The 24,250-nt window shown below is 53.3% G+C and overlaps 1 protein-coding gene across 4 annotated transcripts in view; it reads left to right on the top strand.

Moving 5' to 3' along the window:
• The window catches only part of JAKMIP1 (janus kinase and microtubule interacting protein 1), a 128,228-nt gene that overhangs the window by 99,445 nt on the left and 4,533 nt on the right, over positions 1 to 24,250 (top strand). For 3 of the 4 annotated variants that reach the window (XM_044226236.1, XM_044226235.1, XM_044226237.1), the window contains 9 exons: positions 817 to 879; positions 2,525 to 2,623; positions 5,309 to 5,410; positions 6,088 to 6,141; positions 6,772 to 6,837; positions 12,661 to 12,729; positions 14,482 to 14,559; positions 17,570 to 17,773; positions 24,053 to 24,118. In XM_044226236.1, the coding sequence (XP_044082171.1) occupies positions 817 to 879; positions 2,525 to 2,623; positions 5,309 to 5,410; positions 6,088 to 6,141; positions 6,772 to 6,837; positions 12,661 to 12,729; positions 14,482 to 14,559; positions 17,570 to 17,773; positions 24,053 to 24,118 (801 nt within the window). Of the gene's footprint in view, positions 1 to 816; positions 880 to 2,524; positions 2,938 to 5,308; positions 5,411 to 6,087; positions 6,142 to 6,771; positions 6,838 to 12,660; positions 12,730 to 14,481; positions 14,560 to 17,569; positions 17,774 to 24,052; positions 24,119 to 24,250 lie in introns of those variants that run through there. The other variant, XM_044226238.1, reaches the window with a different exon arrangement.

Here is a 24,250-nt window from a genome sequence, read left to right as displayed (position 1 = left end):
GCAGATGGGGGAACGGCTGCAGGCAGTCTTCTCTAGACCAAAAGATGAGTGGAACACAGCTCTATGCTCAAGGAGACTCACAGCCTCGTGGGGCCTATACATGTCAACCCAGAGACAATACTTCGTGATAAATTAGAAATTGGTAAAGGAAGCCCAGGAGGCCACCACAGCTGAGAGAAGGGAAGGAGGAAGTTCTTCCATCTATTCCTTTATCCATGTATCCGTCCTCCCCTATTTATTGAGTACCAGCTGTATGCCAGGCCCCGTGCTAGGCGCTGGGGGTGGGGGTGCCATGGTGGAAACAGAGGTCTGGTGCCCTGTGCTCATGGGATCTCCATGGGTGGGACCTGACCATGCAAAGAAACGTGGTTAAGGCATCATAGGCAGTGGGACCGGAATGCACAGAAACACGTCCCTGTGACAAAGCCAGGTCCGTGGGTGTGGGCTGACCTTCGGGGTGGAGCCTGGATGTCAGCCCATGAGCTTGGTGAGCAAGCGTGAGCAGGTCTGCAAGGCCAATGGGGTCCCTCTGCAGCTGCTTTCCAGTCAAGGACACTCACAGCATGAACTCTGCGGGCTTTCAGGGAGCGTGAGATATGGGGAAGGGACACCCCACAAAGCTGCCAGCTCTCTCTTTACTGCCATCAGGAGTAACGGTTTAGAGGGACCCAGGTCAGAGACAGGGACAGCGGCCGTCCCTGTCTCTGATCTTTCCATGGAGAGTTTTCTATTGCCTTTTGGTCACCAACACCACCTTTGCTCTTTAACTGTCTGTTTGCTTCAAGGAGTGTGAACATACTTAGTGCTTTTTCTTAGGATTCCAAGTGGGTGGAAGAGAAGCAGCTGCTCATCAGAACAAACCAAGACTTGCTGGAAAAGGTATGTAGGCACGAATCCGCACACCGCCGCTTCAGATGGTCACTGAGCCAGACAGTCAGGGCCCTCAGAGGCCCATGGAGATGCCCTCGCAGCAGCCCTTCGGCTCCTGATGGGCTCGAGGAGGAGGGACCTGTCCCTTACCTTGAGTCAGAGCCCAATTCCTGGGGCTTCCCAGCCCTCGGTCCTAGTGCTGTCCTCTGGAATAGGCCCGCAGAGCTGGTTTAGACCACCCTGCAGACATAGTGGGGGTCGACCTTCCTCCTTCTAGCCTACCTCTGCTAATGCTTTGGGGTTCCAGAGCCCTTCTCCTCCCACCACGGGGGACCAAAGGTGCCAATTGAATAGGCCTTCAGGCCATCGTAGTCCAGTTGGTAGACTGGAGGCCATGGTGCTGGCAAAACTAAGCTTGTTGCCTTCCTTCTGTGGTTATGGAAATTTCTGGATCTCTCTCGAGACAGCCTGGGCGGGGGGTAGATTTAATGCTTTGGGACAAGACCTTAAATTTTATTTTTTTCTTATTTGTGCACAATTTGGAGTGTTTTGTTTAAGTAAATTTACTGAGTTGTGCAGCCATCACCATGATGTAGTTTTAGAACAACTTTAGTCTTCCATAAAGGTCCCTTGTGCCATTTGTAGTCCCTTCCTGTCTCCCACCCCTCACCACCCCCAAACCACCAGATGTACTTTCTGTCCAGACTTTCCATACCAGCGGAACCAGACAGACCTTGGTTTGGCTTAGTCTTTGAACATCCTAGAATGCCTGCGTGAGGGGAGCCCAGCCTTGCCCTCTTGGGAGGGGGCTTAGTCCAGCCCCCGCTGTGTCACTTACCAGCTGAGTGGCTGCTCACTGTCCTCTGTTTCTCTGTCACATTTGGAGCATTTGGGACAGGACCTGTCATTCTGTTGGTCAGGCCTGTGTATTGGGAGAGAGTCCATGTCCTTGGTCCTGCTCACTAAATTCAAGAAGCCACAGAGAAAATACACTGTTTCCAAATGTCCCCTGGGGTACAGCACCCCATCTGTGGAGAACCCCTTCCGGTTCTCAAGGCAGGAGGAGGGAGAGGCAAAGGTGGCTGGGGCTCACAGAAGCCCTTGAGAGGGAGGTGTGCCTTCTGTCAGTCAGTCCTGGTTGTGGCCAATGTGGATGGGCAGCCTCGTGCTTCTCGGACAGAAAATGAGGCACGGAGCCATTAGGATGCTTTTCCATCCTGATGGGTGTCAGACCAAGCAACCCATCTTCCCAAAAAGACTTGTGCCTTCAGGACAGCTGCTTCCTGAGTCCTCTGGCCAGGTGACAGTGGATGCCTTCCTGCTGTGGTTTGTCCCACTCTGTCTGGGTGGGAGTGGGGGTGGGGAAGATTGCCTTGACTGCATCAGGGGTGGGTGGGTGGGGGACAGAGTGAAAAGAATACACACAGACTTTGGGATCAGAAGCACCCATGATGCGCTCCTTCCTCCCTCACATTTGACCTCAGAAAGGGACTTAGTGGCTCCATGCCTCAGTTTCCCCATCATTCATTGATTCGGCAAGTCTATAAGGAACCCCTCTTCTGGGCCAAGCCCAGGACCGCAGGGACGGAGGAGGCACCCCACCCCCCCATCACCACGGCTCCCACCCGCTAACCCGCAGGTGCGTCTGCTCTAGATTTACAGGCTGGAAATGGAAGAGAGTCAGCTGAAGAACGAAATGCAAGACGCGAAGGACCAGAACGAGCTACTAGAGTTCCGAGTGCTGGAGCTCGAAGTAAGAGACTCTATCTGTTGTGCGCTCTCAAACGGAACAGACCTTCTCTTTGAGCCCAAACTGACATTCATGTAAAAGCTCCCAGATGTCCTCCAGCATGTGTAAAGGGACGTGGTAGAGTTGTTTCCTTTTCTTTTCCTTTTTCTTTCTTTCTTTCTTTCTTTTTTTTTAAATCTGTATGTTCAGAATAATTTCACTGCCTTAATATGTTCTGGAGAGAATGCTCACCGAAGTCTTTGGACATGTACCAGAGCTAATCTATTTATTGCCTACGGCTTGTTTTGCACTTAATAAAATAATTTGTTTTTGCAATATTTTGCCTTTTTTATTTGTGTTTCATTTCCATAACTACTTCTTTCCTGCATGCATAGTCACCTGGTATGCGTTCTGCAAACCCGGATAGAAGCACCTGTTGCAATTAATAACACACCTTTTTAAGATGACCTTGCATGCAGGGAACCTCTCCTTTTGAAAGAGCAGGGCCCGACCTGGCCCACGAGTGACTCTGTAGTGTGTTTACTGCTAGTTTGGCCCATTTTCTATGTGCCGAGGTAAACACAGGTAAGTAAGTAAGCAGGGGAAAGGGAGGCATTTGCAGAGGAGTTTGAGAAAAACCGTGGGGTTGTCCCAGTTCCCGTCCAGCAAATGCAGCCCTGGGTGTCACACAGGGTTGCTCTGGACCAAAATCTTAACTGTTTGTAACTCAACCTGCAACTCAGAGTTACTGTTAGCACGGAGGGAGACTGAATGCTGTTCACGGGGAGCGGTCACGTTCCGAACCTTCGGTAACGTCCCCAATACAGAGCTGGGTCCAGTGTGAGGGTAGTGATGGGTTAAACTGCTTCCCACTGAAACCTGGCCTTGGGTGCCTAGCACTGTATTGCAATCCCGTTACTTCATACTCCTTTTTCTGTTTGTTTATTGCCATTTAAAAGCCATCCACATTTTAAACATCACCTAAGTTTGTGATTCATTTGTCTGAGCACCTGTTTGTCTGAGCACCTGAGTGGCTCTGCTCTCCCTCCACTGAAGCCTTTGCATGAACGGTTCCCCCCTGGGAAAAGTCAGCACCCTTGCAACACTGGTGTCCCTCCTGTTCTGTTTCCTCCTCCTGGCTTCTGTTAAAGTTGTTTGCACCAGAATTTACCATCTTGTCCTTTGTCGTGTTGGCATGGACTGTGTGGCCCCAATGCCTCCAAACCAAGTGTTGCTGTGCAACCCAACTTTTGCTTGAGCAGGAACAGGATCTTCCACTCACACAGCAGGAGCAGGAAGCCATGCGAGGTCACTGCTCACAGTTCGGCCAGCGAGGAAGCCTTTCCCAGGGCTATGTCCATGTCCTTTTCAGAGGATTTCCATGAGCATTTCTCAGTGTGCTAGAATTTTCTTTAAGTGTCTCCACCATCCTTCAGAGCCATTAGAAACCAATTTTCTGACTTTCGTTCGTATAAAATAGGAGCTGTCTGCCTCCTTTTCTATGGGGACTCCATTTAAGTATTGTAGATAAGAAGACATCCACACAATGGAACCACTGTGAATTTTGGTCTTCTTGGCTAATAAGAGAAATAAACTCCCCCCCCTGAACTGCTTCAAACCAGATTAGCCAGGTTTGCTGGGCTTTGGGGAAGTTCGTTGAATGAATGGCCCCCTTCCCTTCCTCTCTCCATTCACCTTATCCAAGAGCATCTGCAGAGGTCTCACTATCCAAGCTAGTGCTCATTTGGTTACATTTCTTAGTTGAATGATTAAAGGGACCCATGGACACTGTCACTAGATGCTACAGGAATGGTCCAAGCATGTTTACTTATCTTACTGTGATTTTGAGAAAATAAAAGCAGTTTGATTTGAAGGGATAATTTAGAAAGGTCTTCTCTACTTGCCTTCCCATAAAGCCAGCCTGTCTGTTGCTCAAGTTTTAAAGGCAGAGCTATATAATATATCCCTGTAATTAATCGGGCTTCTCCTGTCCTTTTTAAAAACATGTCAATTTAAGTCTGATTAGTAAGCACCTCTCCTAGGAAAATGCTTGCTTTTCCTTCTTTAGTTATGGAGATTTGATTATCAATCTAAGGCAGGGATAGAAGGATCACTGGTGTGTTTCAAAAAATTGTGAATGAAGTCAGGAGATTATATTGAAAAAAAAAAAAAAAAGTGAATCGGAGGTTTGTGTCCTGCTCTCTCCACTCAGTAGTGCAGGACCCCACTTACCCCCTACCCTGCCCCAGCCTCCTGGTCTGTGAAATGAAAGCCATAATGCCTGCCTCCTGGGGTTGTGAGGATTCAATGGGAGAGCGACGTGCCCCAAGGCACAGGGGACACTCCATGGCTGGTGGCTATGTTGTCTGTTGAAATTTCCCACACTCATTCTTACCAAGTACTGAATTATGATCTGTGGCTTCCCGGGTTTCCAGCTCACAGCGAGTGAACACATGACACCTTGTTAACCGTTTCTTCCTAGCTGAGTAGGTAAGAAGTAGACTCATTTGCGCAGCCGATCCAGTGCGCGGCGGAGGCGGGACCACGGCGTGCGCCTTCGTGGACCCAGAGACGGTCGTCTGAATGGGCGCCTTTTAGTAACGCCTTTGCCAACTGGAATGCCTTGGTTTTTTGCGGCGTAACGTGGGAAAATGGCAAGTGGTAAACAAGCCAATAAAGTTCTGTTTTTAAACCGAATCTTTTCTCCAGGAAAGAGAGCGGAGGTCGCCAGCATTTAACCTCCAAATCAGCACCTTCCCCGAGAACAACAGCAGCGCCCTCCAGCTGTTCTGTCACCAGGAAGGAGTTAAGGTAGCGTGCTTGGGGGGGTGCCTCCGCTAAACCGAGTTGGCCAGGGGCCCGCTGGAAGGCCAGGCTCGGCCGTACCCGGGGACTGTGCCTTTGTGCTGGCTATGAATCGAGTTGAACCAGAGGGCCCGGTCCCCCCACCATATGTTGAAAGTTGGAGTTTGTTTCTCAGAGGGTCACCAAATGTCACTGCATTTGCACCCATGTCAAGAGAGCAGAGCCGTGGGACACAGCTTTGAGGGCGTACCCCGGCTTGGCCGCCCCCCAGCTCCGGGTTGCGAGCTCTCCGAGCCGCACCCTCCCGGGAGTGAGGTCTGCATGGCAGCAGCCGCCCCGGGATGGGACGTGACGCGATGTGACGTGACGTGACGTGTCGTGCGTGTGGCGTTAGAGCGGCGCTGAGCCCCGCGGGCTGCCGCAGTGAGTGAGTGGGCGGGAGGCCAGGTTGCAGGCTGGGGTCCTGCTGACCCTCGCCACTCCTCCAGCCTTTCTGGAAAGCTCCGTGGACGAGTGGCAGGCCCTGCCTTCTCTCCCTGGACCCCGAAGGAGCCGCCGGGAGTGCTGGGTCCCGCGGCGCGCGCCCAGAGAGGGACCCGGACGAGGCCGAGGCCGCTGCGCTAGAGACCGGGGTGCACGGGCTGGGCAGCTCCCGCAAAATGAACGTTGGAAATCTTTTCCAGGATGTGAATGTTTCTGAACTTATGAAGAAGCTAGATATCCTTGGCGATAATGGGGTAACTATGCCGGTCGGCTTCTGCTCGCGCGCTCTTGTCTCCACCTGGGTGTGCTGTGTGTGCCTTTCCTTTCCTTTCCGTTCGGTTTCTTCCTAACTGGAGAGATCTGACATGTGCAGTGTGAGGCTTCTGTCTGGCCGTGCCCCCGCGAGGGTGGGCGGGCCGCGCTGCCACGGGGGGATCGCGCTGCCACGGGGGGATCGCGCTGCCACGGGGGTTCGTGCTGTGAGGAGCAGATCACGCTGTCACAGGGGGGTCGCGGTGTCACTGGGGGAAGGGGGGTGGGGGCTTCCGGACTTAGCTTCTGGATTGAGCTCATCCCTCGCTCCTGCGAGAAATGAGGGCGCGCACAGAGGATCACCCAGAAGGAGAGCGGGATCCCTCGAGATTTCCAAAAGCAGAGTGCGGTGGTTTTGCCCCATTAAAAGATTGGCCCAAACAGGCCCTAACTCCAAAAGCCTTGGCCCCAGAGATGACACGATGGGGCTGCGTTTGAACGCTGGCCCCTTTAGAGAGCGGTGGCCAAGCCCCATGGCCCCCTCTTGGAAGGGCATCCAAGCCGGTCAGCGCTGTCTGCACGGGGATGTGGGGTCCAGTGTAAAATGCCCTTCCCCCGTTTTTGTGTTTTAGAATTTGAGAAACGAAGAACAGGTTGCAATAATCCAAGCTGGAACTGTGCTTGCCCTGTGTGAAAAGGTAGAGCCCCACGGCGCTTCTATCCGTGCACGTGTCCGAGCTCCCCCGCGCCACACAAGAACCTGCGTGATGCTGTCTCGTGTGGCCCTGGGGCATGCGCTCCCGCGTCCGCGTCTGCATGTGCACGCGCATGCTGTTCCTTTCCGGCCTGAAGTCACCCGGCTTCCCCTAGAGAGCTTAGCACAGAAGCAGAGGAAAAAGCCGTCGAGGAAGCATCAGCAACCCCGGGGTGGCCTTCCTATCAGGTTTTTGCCATCCCGGTTTTTTAAGCTTAGTCAAACTTGTACCTGACTTCTAGTTTTTAACCCTGTTTCTTAGGCTTCCAGCCCGCCGCCTTCTACCCCGCGGTTAAACCGGAAGCGAACTATGCCTCAGCAGCTGGATTTTGCCTTTCCATTATCTCCACCCCCCATTTATCGTTATGCAGTGGTGAATATTTTCACCCGTAGATTCCTACGAATCTTTTAAAGCACTTCCTCAGGAGAGACTCTAGGGGTGGAATCATGGGGCTAACTGGTGGGGGTGGGGGGTTTCAGAAATTTAACATTGTCAAAATGGTTTCTAGAAAACGGGTCCCAATTCCCCCTCCACCTGCGTGTGACCACATTGCTTGTTCCACGTTCCAGGCATGTCTCCGCTAGAGAACCCTGCCAGTTCCAGGGGCTAAAATCTCATGATGTTAGTGTTTCTGTTTGCATTGATGAGTGGTGGTGATTCTGGGTTGTTACTGTGTATTATCTATTTCCTTCCTTCTTCGTGAATTGTAACAACATTTCTGTTGTTTCCACTGGGTTTGTTATTCGTTCATTCATTCTTTCATCAGTTATTTCAATACATGTTTGTCATAAGTACTGTGTTTCTTACTGACTTCTCCCTGTGCTTTGCCTATTAAGATAACAACTTTTTGCTGTACTTGTTAAAAATACGTTCCTGGTTTGTTTACCTTTTACTTGTGTTTAGGATATTTAAGGTACACGTAACTTTTATGCAGTCCCATCCAGAGAGCTTTAACTTAAAAATACCGTTTTAATGACAAAGAGGTCTTAGTGATCTTAATCAAGATTCTTCCCAGAATTTTTGGAGGAGCATTGAAAATAGAAACAGTTTTCTGCCCTGGGCTCTTGTCCTTCCTCCCTAGCCATGTGAAGGGCATGAAGTATTGGTAACAGATTTAGGCAAAGCCTTGCCTGAGGTCACACAGGAGGCAAGTCACTTCCCAAGCCCTTCACCTGGCTGAGTCTATGTCCCCAGGTGGGCAGGGGGTGATGCTGACTCATGTCTGGCTAGCTGTTGGGCCCCTTAGCTGCAGGTGACCATACAGGGTTAGGCACACCGTATTCACTCAGTAAACATCCCTCCCACCAGTGTATCCTAACGTCCTATGCAGAGCTCTGTGCACTGTTACATAAAGTGTTTAGTAAACATTCAAGACTCATTTTCATGGCAAGTGCTTCCTGAAGGATTGGTGAGGTCAGGCTACGTAGTTCCTTCCTCATCCCCTGGGAGACCCCCCTGGGTGGACACCTCCCCCCCCCCCTGCCGCCACCACCACCTGGGGTTTCTGCAGATCAGCCTCTGGGTCACTCTGAGCCATGGAACCAGGAACCTGCAAACCTGGTAGGGTTGGCCCTGGGACTCTAGGACATGGCATTTTAAAACAGAAACATTGCTACTGAGCACTTAGGGCAAAGGGGTTTGGCCAGTGATGGTTGACTGTGAGCCAAAAGCAGGAAACCTCCATGACTTGGGTAGCTGGTTAGGGAGGGGGCTGGGCAGCAGGCCTAGGGTGCTCCCTCTCTCCAACCCCCAGAGTCTCTTGGAAGGCCACACCTTGTGGGGAGTTCACAGCCTTGCTGAGAATAACCCCTTCCAAGCTGCTCCCTTCTCCCTGACATACTCCTCCCCACAGCCTGGCAAATCGTGGGGGTCCAGATCTGCAGCCTTAGGCCCTCCACCTCAGATCTGTAGGGTGCCTTTTCCTCTCAGCAACCATGAGAGATTAGCGATGCTCCCCCTTCAGACCCCTGCCTGGCTTGTAGCAACCCTCTGCTTTGACCCTGTGCCCCCATACCTTTCACTAGCCAACGGGGTACAGGTGAGAGGCCCACCTCCCCATCTGGGATGGTCCTTGGGGACTGGACTCAGATTGGGTCTTGGAGACCCTAGCCCTGCCACAGATCTGTGGCTAAATATCCTGTACATTTGGGAGTTGCTATCTGTCCCCCCAGAGGGGGTGTTGGTGTTGGGAGTGGCCCCAGAAGGAAAGGTGGGTCTGCGGGACCAGATGAGAGCCCTGACAGGTCCCTGGGGAGACAGACTGCCCAGTTAGACTGGGACTGAGGGGTTCCTGGGACGTGGGGATGTCAGTGCTGGAACGGGGAAAGTGCTGAGCAAGCTCGCCTGACTTGGTCACCCTGGAGTTCACGAGCTGGCACCCAAATGCATGTGGTCTTAGAAACTGCCACTCAGTGTCAGCATCTGACCAAGCTGAGGGCAACTTCCGTTTTCTCTTTGGAGGCACAGTGCTGCTTTTGTAGAAGCATATAAGTGAGGTGCAAGTCTATTGAGGACTGTCATATGGTGTTCCTGCATGACCTTGCGAGGGCATCTTGCTCTAGGGGGTTGTCTCGCTCCTTTCTTCGACTGGGGAAGCCCTGACCCTTCTTGAAGGTTAGCAGAGTCCAAGGTCAGGTGCCATGTCTTGTCCCCACCCCATGCCCTCTGCAAGTAGCACGTGCCCAGCAGAGAAGCTTGAACGTAGGATGTCTGAAGGTTTACAGGTGTTCAGAGTCGTACCTCTTCTTTTTCTTTTTTTTTTTAATTTTATTTATTTATTTTTAGAGAGGGAGAGAGAGGGGATGGGAAGGACAGAGGCGGAGGGAGAGAGAGAATCCCAAGCGGGCTCCACCCCCATCATAGAGCCCCATGTGGGACTCCATCCCACAACCTCAAGATTAGGACCTGAGCCAAAATCAGGAGTCCGATGCCTAACCGACTGAGCCACTCAGGAGCCCCAAGTCACACCTCTTCTTTATGAAGCTCCTTTAAGTTCAAAACCAATTGAGAAACAGTCAAAACCAATCAGACAGATGAAAGTTTTTTTTTTTTTTAATTTCATTTTCTCACTGGTAACAGTACCTTAGCGGATTCAGCTTAGGCCTGCAGCCGCAGTCAAACTTTCCAATAGTTAGCCTGGGGTCAAGGTCTTGGGCCCTCTTGAAGGGAGAGTTGGGTCTTAGAGGAGGGAGGGCTACTGCCCGCCCCCCAGCTCGGGCTCAGGGGGCCTGTACCTGTAGGCGGAGACCTGGCTTCCTACGGAATGTCCTCCTGCCCAAACCCCTGTAGACTGATTCACTTCTCCCCTGCAGGTTTGAGGGAAGGGAGGTGTCCCCATACCCCTTCTTTCTGGGGGGTGGTACAGATCCACCTGTATTTAGGTATTCGCTCTCCCAAGTGTGGCCTAGTGGCTATCTGATGGATTCTGTTCAATGGGAGATTCATGACCTCTCATACCCAGGATGCTCGTGGCCAGTGTTTTCTGCCCTCATTTTCCTCCTTCAATTGCTGAGAAGTACTTTTCAAGTTTTTTCTTTCTATGTGTAATATACATGTCAAATTTTTTTTAACGGTAAGAAGAAACTGGACACCATATTCTATAAAACCTATTCTAAGAGCAACTTGTTGTAATGATTCAAAACCGGATTTTGATTGTTTTCCATTTAAATTTGATTCATTTTGGGATTGCCTGCATTAGGATATTAAAAATGAAATGTTTTTCATTTCCAACCAAAAATATGCTTATTTTTTGAGACATCACTCATCCTTTCAATAACATCTAATGAAATACTCTAATTTTGGCTTCTGCCACTAGCTCTGGGGGCCCACACTGGAGGTCCACTCTGGGGCCCAAGCTCACTCTGATGTTGGGGGAAGCCTGTGTGATCACAGTTTCATCTAGTCTTGTTCCCTCCATGGAGCCAGCACTCCCCCTCCCAGACCTCCATGCTCTCACATCTGTACTCATTCAACCATGTTTGTTGGGCACATGCTTTACCCTGGGCCTGTGATGGGTAAGGAGGTATATCAGAACACGTCAGATATGGTCCCTGCCTTTGGGCTTCTGTGGGAGGGAAACAGACAACAGCAATCTGTCAGGTGAGTGCCGTGAGAGCCATTCATAGGATGATGTAGGAATCCAGGAGGGCACCTGACCCTATGGACTTGGGAAGCGGGGCAGGCTTCCTGGAGGAGGCGACAGCTAATTTGGCCAGAAGGCTGAGTTGGTGTTAGCTCAGTGAAGACCTGAGGCAGAGGCCAGGGGTGGAAGAGGTGGTGATGTTCTAGGCAGGGAGAGCAGGCTGGGCTTGGGGGCCAGCCTTTGTCAGGAGTGATGGGATGTCCCTGAGGGCTTTAAGCAGAAGTGGGTTTTTGAGAGGATGTATGGGCTTGAAAGGAGAAAGGGCTTTGGGTCCAGACAGGAGCCTGGAGGGGTGGTGAATGTGGTGTGTGGCAGGTGGGTGGGTGTTGGAAACAGGAGGAGGTGGAACCAATATATGGACAGGGGAGGGGAAGGAGAAATCAAGGCGGCTCCCCGCTTCCTGGTTTGGGGGAAATGGGGCTTGTCCTGAGCAGAAGGACCAGGGAGGCTAGGGAGGCCTCAGAGGGAGATGTGGTGGGGCGGCCTCGGCTGCAGGGGGTTACTGCAAGAACAGAGGGAGCACAGAGACTGGAAGAATCCCCCAAGTGGGGGTGGGGGGCGAGGGGTGGAAGCCAAGGGCAGGGCTCCAAGAGGAGGGGGAGCCTCAGTGGGAGAGGAGAAGGAAAGCCAGGAGCCAGCTGAGCTTTGCATGGCTATGGCCACTGAGCAAGGCTAGGAAGCCAGGAAAAGGGGCGTGGTCCCTAGGCTGGAGGCAAGGAGGCTCTCTATTGTGTTGAATGCACACATTCATACACAGTGTCAAATATGGACAGCCCCTGCCCTCAGACACCCACACTGAATGCCCCGCAGGTCTCTCCACCAGCCCATCTCTTAGTTGGGTTCCTATAAAGACACGCATGCATACCTCCATCCTGAGAAACAGCTGCCCACCTCCCGTTCACCACCAGCCCAGACCCAAGAAGAGACAGACTGTCCCTGTGACCTGCCCTCAGCAGGTGCTCGCCAGCCCACTTCAGCACCCTCTTGCACTGGAACTCAGCCCCTAACCACTCAGGGGTGCTGCCGCAGGGGTGAGGTTTTGCAGGCTGGGTTAAAGATCCCCATTGCCCACCTGTGTGACCTTGGACAGGAGACTTAACTAGGTATCCATGTCTTCACCTATAAAACGTGTGAGGCTGTATCTGCCACATGATGGGCATGAAAGTCTGGAGGAGGTCCCCAGCATGAAGCCACCCTCACAGCACTCAGCAGGAGACCTCAGTAACACTCAGCCACCCAGCCGCAGAGCCCCCAGCTGCACACAGGGGCCCACTGTGCATCAAGTCAGGCCCCCGCAGCTCAAACACCAAGTCCTTCCTGGACATGCAGGCTTGATCAGAAACACTTACCTACACCCATGCACAAGTGCGCGTGTGCGCGCGCGCACACACACACACACACACACGCACAGATATCCATGACCTAGTTGGTCCCTGAGCCAACATCTGTCAAAGCTGAACATGTGTACAGACAATGAAATTCTGTTTTGAGGGTCGCCCTGGGACGAGCCACGGAGGCCAGGAGCCTCGTTGAGGAGGAGGCCCCCTGCACACTCATTTTTGGCGGAAGGCCCCTGGCTGGCACGGGTTCTCATTTGATGACCCTCTGTCCCTGCTGTTTTCCAGTGGCTGAAGCAAATAGAGGGAACTGAGGCAGCCCTGACCCAGAAGATGCTGGACCTGGAGAGGGAAAAGGTAAAAGACTCAGTACTGTGGGAGGCAGGAGGGTGGAAATGGTGCCTACAGCTTCCTTTCCGGGAAGGGCTCCATGTATTCTTTTTTTTTTTAAAGATTTTATTTATTTGAGAGAGAGAGAGGGCATGCAAGCGTTGGGGTGGGGTGGTGCACAGGCGCCCCTCGCATGTATTTTGGTGGACACTGATTTGTGTGCATTTCTGAATTTTGCCTTTACCCTAATGGCTGTGTCAGGTAATTGTCATCCATTTGCTTACTCTTTTTTTTTTTTTTTTAAAGATTTTATTTATTTGTCAGAAAGAGAGAGAGAGAAAGCACACAAGCAGGCAGAGAGGCAGGTAGAGGTGGAGAGAGAGGCAGGCTCCCTGCTGAGCAAGGAGCCCGACGCGGGACTCGATCCGAGGACCCTGGGATCATGACCTGAGCCGAAGGCAGCGGCTCAACCCACTGAGCCACCCAGGTGTCCCCATTTGCTTACTCTTTCACTCACTCAGTAGTTCACTTAATACCTATTTTCAGAGCCTCCGTTATCCCAGGTGTCATGCCAGGATTAGCAGTCCAGTGAGGAATTAGCAGTTCAGTGAGGAACATGCGGGGTGCCTGCCTTGAGGAGCTAGCTCGCAAGCCTGTGGGGATGTGCTTATGAGCCAAGAGCCATGAGGCAGCCTGGGGACGTTAGAAGCCACACGTGGGCGATGCTGAGGTCCTTGGCCCAGTGGCTCTGAAGACATGCAGCGGCGGGCGCCTCCCATCTTTGCTGGCCTCCCTAACGCCCCTGAGAGTTTGGGAAAGATGCACTGGTCTTCATTTCCTCATGGCTAAGTGAGGGATTCCAAGGTCCACCTCGCTGGGCTGTAGGGAGGAGAGGCGTGAGACGCACAGCCAGTGTTGCACAGTGCTTGGTGGGGTCCCTGGTGAGAGGTGGTGGTGGTGGTTATTCACCAGGGGACAATGGCATATAAGGGTCCCTTGTGTCCAGCCTTAGGGATGTTCAAGAGGGCTGCCCAGACGAAATGGGTCTTGAACCTTCAAAGACCGATTCAAGTTTTGCAAGTAGGAGTGAGACGTGGAACCCAAGAGTAGAAGGAATCGCTTACAGCCTAGGAGCACGTGTGGTGTGTCTAGTCTGTCCTCGGACACCAGGACACATCTAGGCCAAGGCTCTGGGCTTCTCTGGTCCTGTTTCTTCATCTGTGAAGTCAAGCGCCTGCAGGAGAGGAGCTCGGACCTTGGAACCTTCCAGTCAGTAGTAGAGATTTGCATTCTGGAGAGACCGTGCTTGCAGGCACTAAAAGAGTGACCCAGGCACGGGGAGGAGGCAGAGAGCCGTGAAACTAGTCAAGAGATGGGAGATGCTGTCATGGGGGGGTGGGGGATGAAGAGCCACATCTGAGAACTGCTGGGAAGGCTTCATGGGCCACGAGGACATGAGAAGAACTGAGAAGGATTCCTGCATGGGCACTGGGTTGGGGGAGAATGGCTTTGGTGCTTTCAGACCCCCATAGGGAGGGGAAGCCAGGAGGAGGCAGGACAGGCTGAATCATGGCTCCTGGGCCTGTGAGGCTCCTGCAGATTCATGCAGAGGGGCGAGCAGGGCAGACCATCACCTCCCTTCTCATCTGAGCCCCTGGTGGGTCCCCAGCTTGCAGGGAGGGTCACTCTCTAGCAGTGGTGAGTAAGGGGCCTCTGAAGAGCCTCACCAGGGTGGGTTCTTGTGCTGATCTCAGTCGTGGGGGGCCTCCTGTTTTTCAGGACCTGTTCAGCAGGCAGAAGGGCTACCTAGAGGAGGAGCTGGACTACAGGAAGGAAGCCCTCGACCAGGCGTACCTGGTAGGACCGGAAGTGGGTTGGTTGCTTTGGCTTGTTAGACTCGTCCTCAGAAGCTGTGTTTTCCTTTGGGACTGACACCATGTTTAGGGGCCACACCAGGGCCACGTGGGCACTGTCAAAATGCCCTGTGTTCTGACGGGAATGACTGTACAGCGGCATTGTCCCTTTTATCCAAAATAGCCACTTAGCTGGGTGGTTTCTTCAGGTGTGCTTTCAATTCTAGGAATCATTTGAAATGAGTGTGAAGCAACTGTCTTTCTTATGTGTTTGTTCTACTTGAATACTTACTTATATATAAAACCCCAAAGCCAGTTTTCCTGTGAACAGGAACAAGGGGCAGTCACTGAGGAACACAGAGGTAAAGCCAGGAGAGCAGCAGGCGGGGATCAGCAAAACAAAATTACTTGTCGCCCTGTTGTGTTTGGGTCACAGGATTTGTCCCAGGCTTCCTGGTGATTAGCTTAAAATGCGATCCCATCCAGGTTCACGTGTCCTATGGTTTTGAGGCCTCTTCTGGCAGCAAGTGAGATGGGGAGATTATATGGACCCACCAGGGAACCTCATGGCATAGAGAATGGAAAGTTCAGTGTCCCTTCTTGCAAGAAGCAGCAGTGTGATACCCAAAGTCTTGAGCGAGTATTTACCCTGGTCATTTGCAGTTAAGATCATCTTATGAAATAGTGTGTACTTAAGAAATGCAGAGTCCACAACTGGAAAATGACTTTCAGGCCCTCATTTCCATGAGCATGGCCAGGAGGATGGAGTGACAGTCGCCAGGGTAGGAGGGGCTGGCCCACCTCCCTGAGACCTTTGGCCCTTGGTGTCTGGGCTCTGAGGCCTGAATGGAGAGGATGGGGGGGCGGAGAGGTCATAGGTGCCATATGGGATTGAGCCTCACTTGGGACGGGGCAATTTTCCCTCCTAGCATTTATTTCTGGGCATACAATGTTATCACGGTGTGGAGGGCAATTTAAAATAGAAATATCTCCTCCTTCTCTGGGAGAGAAGCTCACACTCAACCATTCCCTTGCTGGTTTTGCCTTGACTCTGCCTCCCCTCTCCCTGGTCCTTTCAAGAATGCGTTTCCCACATCACAGGACACTGGCTCCCTTGCGTTTCCCAGAAAGCTCTGATTTCAGGAGATTTATGGGCACTGAAGCCAACGGAAAAAGTCTAGAAAACTCTTAGGGCTTCTTGGGTCCTTAATGTGTTGAAGGTTGAAGGGTGGGCCTGGGCTCGGAGAGGAACATAAGCAAACGCTTTGGCAAGTTCACAGAATCACAGGCTGACTATTCAAGGGACCTCTGACAGGACTGGTGATTTTCATCACATTTTAGAAAAGCTCGGTGTCCACCCTTTGCTGTCTAAGTACTGTCTGCAGGAAGGCTTCAGAGTCCCTCTGAGTCCTGGTCCTGCAGAGGAGGCCCCTGGGTGAGTCGATCCTGCAACCCCATAGAAATTACATTCTTTCCCAAAGACTGTTCCAAAGCCTTGGGGGATTCAGGTTCACAATGGGGTTGCATTCTGATGTCACACTGTATAGACTTGAACATGAGGGAAGTAACAAGCTCCAGGAGGGAGCCTAGTGCCTGGGAAGGAGGGAGAGCAGCAGGCACCACATATGGGCCTGTGTTCCTTTGTCATTGCGCTGGGTGAGACGTGGCAGGTCCACAGTGGAGCTGCTGGAATTAGGTGGTGGGGTCCCAGCTGGAGGCTAGTGACTTGTGGTCCCCTAGAAGCACAGCTGCTGCATGGGGAGGGGGTGAGCCTGCAGACACAGGCACAGGCAAGCTCTGGTTCCATGTGGAGCCCACGTGAGGGCCCTGGGCCGTGCCTGTGGACAGATTTTGCCTTCAGGTTTCCCATGGGGGACACCTGGTGGTTAAGATTGGCTCTGGCCTGATGGGTCTTGCATTCCCCACCCCCTTCCCCCCCCCCCCCGGAGTGAGCACAATCACACTAACACTGGACACTGACAGGAGCAGCTGGGAGAGCAGTGGCCAGATGCCTGCAGAGGCTTGTCCATGGAAAACATCCCCTCCACACCTCTGCTTCCAGCCACGTCTTCCCTCTTCTTGGCAATTTCCATCCAAACTGAAGATTGGTCTAGTCGATGTTGGGAAGACAAGGAGCAGTTCCTTAGATCCCTTGGCTGGAAGCCCTGTGTTGGGGTAGTTGCAGGTGTGGGACAGGCTGGGGAGGGTGGAGACCAAGAATTTGCAGTGACAGTGACCAGAGCAGTGGTCAGCCTGGCCCAGGATGGGGTTTGCTTTCGAGGACAATGTGGGTGGGGATTTGGGGAAGCAGAAAAGGAGATAATCCTCTCTTTTGTCCCTAGATATCCCCATGAGGTAACTATATTTAAGTGTCTTGGGGGTCAAGTGGAAAAGAAATAACTTCCTCTAATGATTAAAACTCTTGCCTTTCACAAGGAGCCTCCAACTGGCCACTAATCTCATCTGCTTTGCTAACACAGGGCGTCTCGTGTTTGTAGCAGGGCAGGCCGGGTTAGAGCATTGTCACTCTTTGCTTTAGGTTAAAATCGCATTCCAAACCAGCTGGCTGAAAACCACACGTGTGCAATTTGAGATCTCCCCCCCCCGACACCCAGGAGAAAAAGGGAGGCTTGGGGGGAGTACATGGGGTGCCAAGAACAAAATGCAAACTGGTCGAACCAAGCCTCTCTCTGAATCACACATTTTAAGGAGCAGTTGTGGTTTTTTCTTCTTACAGCCCTTGTCCTCTCCTGGAAGGAGGAGGGCTATTCTTGATTGAATAGACTAAGACAGGTTCTCAAAAAGCTGTGCACGGGGCTGAAAGGGGCTCCCTCGCTCTCCCCCTCCCACCCCCGCCTGCCTGTCCGGCTGGATGCTCTGTGAAGCCCCCCCAACCCAGCACGCTCCCCTCCCCGCCTGAGACCGCCCACGCTGCCTCCCTCGGCTGCAATGCCCCGGCCCCTACTGTCCCTCGTCTGTGATCTTCCACTGTCTGTGTGATTTGGGCCACTCAGAAAATCCAGGAGCTGGAGGCCACGCTGTACAACGCGCTGCAGCAGGAGCCGGGGCGGAGGGCCAGCGAGGCGCTGAGCGAGGGCCAGCGGGAGGACCTGCAGGCCGCCGTGGAGAAGGTGCGCCGGCAGATCCTGAGACAGAGCCGCGAGTCCGACAGCCAGGTCCTGCGGGAGCGCATGGAGCTGCTGCAGCAGGCCCAGCAGGTGAGGGGCAGGTGGCTGGCACCAGGTGCCTCTTGCCCTCTTCCCAGCCTCTGGCCCCTCGGACGGGAACCTGGTGTTTCAGGCATGGCTGATGGCCCGCTGGCCACCAAGCGAATCTCCTCGGGAAGCAAGGCAGGAATTCTCGGCGTGCGTTGTCAGCGAAGGGGAGCCGCGTTCGGATACACATTGCAAGGGGAGGGCGCCCCCTGCTGGGCCCTCATGCAAACCCCAGCCTGTCGTTTCCTGGGGCTCTCCCTCCGGCAGGTGTACTCTATTTGAAGGTCAGGTTCTTTTTAAAACCAGGAGGCGTGGCTGAACGGTGTACACTTTTTTTTTCCCGGGCTGTATTTTGTGATGATGCTTAATTTGAGGACTGGACTCCGAAACCCTAAATGTCTTCCAAGGTTTGGAGTTCTGTGTGAAGGTCACATGCTGCCGAGCCCAGGGAGAGCCTGGCTGCAAGGACTGCAGGGAGATAACAGGGACAAAGAGGCCCCAGCATCTACTCCAACATTTTCTGGGGGCTCACTGGTGGGGACCTTTGATGGTGGTCCCTCTGCGGGGTGGGGACGATGACATCCATTCTCTTGATGAGGGCGCTAGGGCTCAGGAAGGTTAAGTCACATGCCTGAAGGTCACACAGTGTATAGGGAGTCCCACCAGGGAGGAAGAACACGAGTGAGCAGGGGAGGCAACATCACAGAGGGCAGAGCAAGCTTGCCACCATCAGGAAGGGGCAGGGGAGATTCACATCCGAAGACAGCACAGGTCCGCACGGATCTGAGGAGGGTGCGTGGAGGGGCCCAGCCAGAAGTGGAAAGATGTGGCGAAGGGGAAGGGGGAATGGTCAGCGTGGGAGGTCTCTTCATACAAGACTTGGTTTGATTGAGAGGACACGCAGGAGGCCCCTGTGACCCCGACCTGTCTGTCGCCTCTGTCCCCATGCTGCCCACTGCACTGGTGTCATTGGGTTGTCTGCTCCCTAGCACCCCAGCTCTGAAGCCATGTGCATGCAGTTGGAGTGCACGGGCATGCGCGTGCGCACACACACACACACTCACATCCTGTGTATAGGGAGAGAGAGGTTTCATTAGTAGGGAGATTCCTGATCGGGTGGGCACAGAGAGGAACAAAGGGCAAGGAGAGGTTGGAGATGGAGGGAGGGGAAGGGAAATGCATCAGTCCTTTGATTGGGAAGGTCTGACGTGCTCAAGGGATGAGTGAGGCCTGGGGTGCAGATCAGCAGGTGAGGCAGAGGCCCAGACTTCCAAGCAGAAGGGGAGGGCGTGGGGGTGGGGGCGGGGAAGAAGGCCACCATGGTGAAGCTGCGGCTTTGTCCTGGCACACTGGGCTGCCTCCTGTCCTGAGGGAGGAAGAAAGGCAGGCACCCAGCGATGAGGGGCGGAAGGGGCAAGGGAGGACTTGGAATCCCCGTGGCCCAAGTGGGTGGCAACGTTGCTGGTGTAGGGCTGGCCACTGAGGATGGAGACTAAGAATTTGCAGTGACAATGATCAGAGCAACGGTAGGCCTTGCTGGGCGGGGCACTGGAGCTCAGGGTGTGGAGGGAAAGTGAGGCAGCGAGGGATGGGGAGGAGGGACCACACAAACTGCAGCAGCAGCCTCCCTGGGAGCTGTTAGAAATGCTGACTCTCAGGCCACACCTTAGAATTGGATTCTGCAGGTAAAAGTTGCTCAGTGTGGGGGAATTGTAAATCAAGATCCATGGCTGTGAGTTCCAGAAGGGAGTAAGGGCCTGTCTCCGTCCACTCTGGGCACTGTGACAAATGTCACAGACAGACTCCTGTGGGTCACAGCTCTGGAGGCCGGAGGGCCAGGATCAAGAGGCTGGCTGATATGGTGGCCAGTGAGGCCTCTGGGCTCTTCCTGGCTCATGGATGGCCTGCTACTCCCTGTGCCCTCAAATGACCAGAGGGGGACAAACAGCGCAGAAAGAGGGGGGCGAGTCGGAGGGAGAGATATTTTTTTTCTTATAAGGCCACCAACCCTACCAGATCAGGAACCCACCCTATGACCTTACTTAACCTTAATGTCTCCTGGAGGCCGCACGTCCAGATCCATTCACACTGGGGGTTACAGCTCCAACCTAGGAATTTGGGGCGGGGGTGCCATTCAGTCCATAGCAGGGTCTCATTTCTTTTTTGGTTCTGGAAGAGCGTGAGCTCTCATTCCTTGTTGTGCTCCTCCCCTCACCCTGTCACCCTGACTTAGGCCAGGTGAACCCCCATCAGGTGGCATTGGACCATAGAACTCAGAGGACAGGGCTCATCTCATTGACTGAATCAATGGCAAGGCTTACCTCTGGGCCTCAGCTTCTGCATTCTGTGCTTCTGGGAAGTTTGAAGAGCTTTTCCTCCAGACTTGGACTTAAGGGGGAGATGTTTGGCCAGACTCTCCCTGTGTGGCAGGCACAGGGGTATCTGAGACACCATGACGCTCGCTGCTCCTTGCTCCCTGTCCCTGCCAAGTGCCATATGTGTGACAGTAGCCAGCATGGGGGCCCCAGCCGGCATCTTGGTGCCTTCGTAAAAGATGCTCAGACTTGAGAGCACACCTGTTCCTTGTAACAGAATTTCCTGGCTTTGGTCATCCTCATGTGATGCCCAAGCAGAGGGGACGGTTTCCTTCCAACAAGCCCTGAGACCCCAGGGTGTCAGCAAAAGTGAGGTTTTGTGGCTTCCTGCTTGCCTTCAGTGGCTGTGTACCAGCAGAGTACTTATGTGTCAGGCACAAGACTGGCCCCTGGGGCTGGGGCAGGGAGCCAAATCCCTGCTTTCGTGGAGAACATGCTCTTATAATCTAGTGAGGAAACTCACAGCACAAATAAACACCAAGGATGTCAGAAAGGCTATGAGGACAGATGGGAAATGATGTGGAGATGAACCCCTGTGCTCTGCGCAGAGAGCAGCAAGTCCAAAGGTCCTGGGGTAGGAATGGTTTACTGAGCTTGACAAAAGGTGTGCAATGTCTACAAGCTGTAACTTTCCAAAGCAGCAGCTGCTGAATATAGGATTTTTAAAAACCAGAGGCCACAGGAGCTGGGTAAGAGCCAGCCACACAGGTAGCGGTGGCCTTCCCACTTCCCCCACCAAATGTGGCCAGTGGAGCTCACGGCCTATGTACGGAAAGCTATGGGGTGGCACTGGGAGCACAGCCTTTCAGGTCAGACAAGTCTGGATTCAAAAACGCCCTGACTTATAGTGTCACCCGAGTCTCAGTTTCCAAACCTGTAGAATGGGGACAGTCATAGCAGAGTAGTGGAGAATTGAATTAAAGTACTGGGAAGAGCATCTGCCAAAAACTAAGCCCTGGACATGTGTTAGTTCCTATCTGCTGCACTTGACCTTTCCCACCCAGCACGACCTTCACTCTATACTCTCTCATGTTGTCACAATAATCCCTGCCAGTCACTCATTTGACATCTGGTGACTCGGCAGGTGTTGGGTGCCAAACCGTGTTTAAGGGAGAACAAGACAAAGTCTCAGCCTTGTGCAGGCACACCTGGTGATGATAAACAGGGAGATGGGATGGGGGTGGCCGGAGTCCCGTGGTGAGCTCTGCTGGGCAGGGGATCCTACCCCCAACCCCTGAAGAATGGGAAGGAGCCATTCCCTACTTGAACCCTGCATCCTCGACCCCAGTCGTCCCTTCATCCTTGGACTAGAATCCAAGGCCATGTGTGGTCATGTTCTCATTACAGTGTCCCCTCCCCACCCTTACCCAGCCTGGCACCTCCTGGGCCCCTTGCTGGGGACAAAAGGACAGGTCCCTTCTGTCCTCCCCTTCCATGCAGACATAGCCTGGGGAGCACCCCCCAACCCTAGCCCAGTGGAATTAGCTGCCCCCTCCCCACTGGAGGGTAAGCTCTGTGAGGGCAGGGACCTCTTCCTCAAAGCCTGGAAGTTGTTCCTGGAGGATTTTTGCAAGTTCTTGGAAAGCTGTAAAGCTTCACCCTCCCTTCACATGACCCTGTAATATACAAGGCCCTTCCCCCAGCCTCAGGAGCCCCCATTTCACCTCAGGTTATGGGGTCACGGACGAGGGGTTCAGATATTAGAAATTATGTGATTTCCCCAACACCTAAGCTTGGGGTGAAAGACCAGGCTAGGGCCAAGCTGAGTTTTTGTGTGTTTTTTTTTTAAGATTTTATTTGTCAGAGAGAGAATCAGAGAGAGTGAGCACAAGCAAAGAGAAGCAGGCAGAGATAGTAGCAGGTCCCCTGCTGAGCAAAGGAGCCTGATGCAGAACTCGATCCCAGGACCGTGGGATCATGACTTGAGCTGAAAGCAGTTGCTTAACTGACTGAGCCACCCAGGTGCCCCCCCAGCCGAGTTCTGTGCTCATTGTTGGGTGCTCTCTACCTCCTCACCTTGCAAGGGGATCCTTGGGGACAGTCATGGCCACACCAAAGTATACACCCCTTCCTTCAGGTGGAGGAGAATCAGAAACATATAGGTTTCCTAATCTTTTATGGGGTGCGTACTCTATGCCAACTCTGCTCTGAGCCCTTTGCACAGATTCAGCTGGTAGATCCTCAGACATGGGCAACACAATGACCTTTAATTATTGATCAGGAAACCAAGGCCCAGAGAGGTCGAATCCCTTGCCTGAGACCTCATATCTGAGGATAAATAATTTTTTGGTGTCTTCCATGGCAGTCTGTTCCCTGTTTCTGGCAGTGTGACCTTTCCAAAATCAAACTCTCATCATTTCCCTGCTTAAAACCCTTCACAGGCTCCCCACGATACCCCAAATCTGTGAGCTCCTCATTGGGATGTTCCAGACCCTCTGAGCTCTGCCCCCATCACCCTGCTCCCAATGTCCTTGTGTATCCTGTTCCCTCTGCTTGAAATTCCCTGTCCCCTCCCAAGTCTGGCACACTGTGGGTGCTGGGCTGGGCTCTTCCTCTGCTGGCTCTCCCAGCCCAAGGCTCAGTGCCCCACCCTTCTCCTCTCTGGGCTCCAGAGTCGCCAGCCTGGAGCACCAACGTAGAATAGCACTCCACCACGTCCCTGCTTCCGCTTGACTTTCTCTGTGACATTTGTATTCATCTAGTGGGCCATCTGGGTACCTGAATAATGAATGCTTCTGTCTGCAAACTCCTTAGGGCCCCAGGCACATTGACCTGTATTTGTTAAACGGGTGAATGTGTCCACAGAGGTAGTTCTCAAAGTGGGTCCACAGACAAGCAGCATCTGCATCACTCAGGAACTTGCTGGAATGCAGGTGCTCAGGCTCGACCCCCTGAAGCCAAGTCAGAAACTCTGCTGGGGGCAGAGTTTGCTGATTTGCAACCCCTCCAGGTGACCCTGACCCGGATTTGAGAACCATAGCCCTACAGAATGCATGGATGGCTTCTCCAGGCCTGGCTAAGAGTCCCTGGAGGCCAAGTGCTTATAAGGCCTGGTCTGGGTCACCGGCCCTGCAGCCCAAGGACACTGCAGGAGGGACCTCTCCACCTACATTCAGGTGTGGCAGGGAGGCCACCAGCTGGGCAGTGGTCAGGGGTGGCCGGTCCCAGCACTTGAAGGGTGACTCTCTGGAAAAGTCTGTGCTTGTGGGACATCCTGGGTGGGATGCCACGTGGAACTGGAAGGAATGGGCTTGTAAATTCTGGAGCTAGGGTGTGTGCCCCCAAGGGGCATTCAGTGGATGCAGCAGCAGACAGGGTGACCAGTCATTCTGGGTTCCCGGGGCTGAGGGGTTGCTGGGGACCCCAGATGTTCAGTGGCAAAACCAGGACTGTCCTGAGCAGATCAGGATGGTTGGCCATCCTCAAACTGTGCCGAGCGGGCTTCTAAGGGACTGGGGCGCATGTGGGAGAGATGGCCATGACTGGTCCTCGCTGGCCCTGCCCCAGCTTGTCAGCCTTGCATAAGCACATTGTCTGATGCTACCTCAAATCCATGATCTCTGTTAGCCTGCCCCAGGCACCTCCGTGTCCCGGTCCAGATGGGAGGCTTCTGTTTTAAAGAGATCCTGTGCTAAGTAAGAGTCCACACCATGTGATTCCGTTTCTGTGTGCTTCAAGTACTGGCAAAATCGACCTTCCCTGGTGGAGGATGGGGGTCAAGGAGCCTCCTGCTGGGGGCCCTCCATCTGGACTCGGGCTGTGGGGATGCGGGCCTGCCAGGCACGCTGCCCGCCTGTATTTGCCCACTTCTCTGATGGTGTGCCACACGCACCACGGTGAAGAGTAAAGAGAAAGTTTTGAACCCAGAAATTTTACCTTTTCTGATGCACGAGGTCGTGTGTTTCAGAGAATCCGAGAACTGGAGGCTAAGCTGGAGACCCAGAAGAGACATCTGAAGGAGTTGGAGGAAAAGGTAGGTGGGGTGCCCACCCCTCCCCTCCCCCACTTCTTGCTGGGACAGGTCACCCTGGGGCTTTGTCCTTCCGCTCTGCCAGCTTTCTAATGCAAGAATGGATTCACCTCTTGCTCCCTTCTCTGCTCTGGT

Source organism: Neovison vison, chromosome 11 (genome assembly GCF_020171115.1).
Source record: "Neovison vison isolate M4711 chromosome 11, ASM_NN_V1, whole genome shotgun sequence".
NCBI lineage: Eukaryota > Metazoa > Chordata > Mammalia > Carnivora > Mustelidae > Neogale > Neogale vison.
The sequence above is the reverse complement of the archived record's forward strand: the minus strand, read 5'-3'. Positions and strand labels throughout refer to the sequence as shown.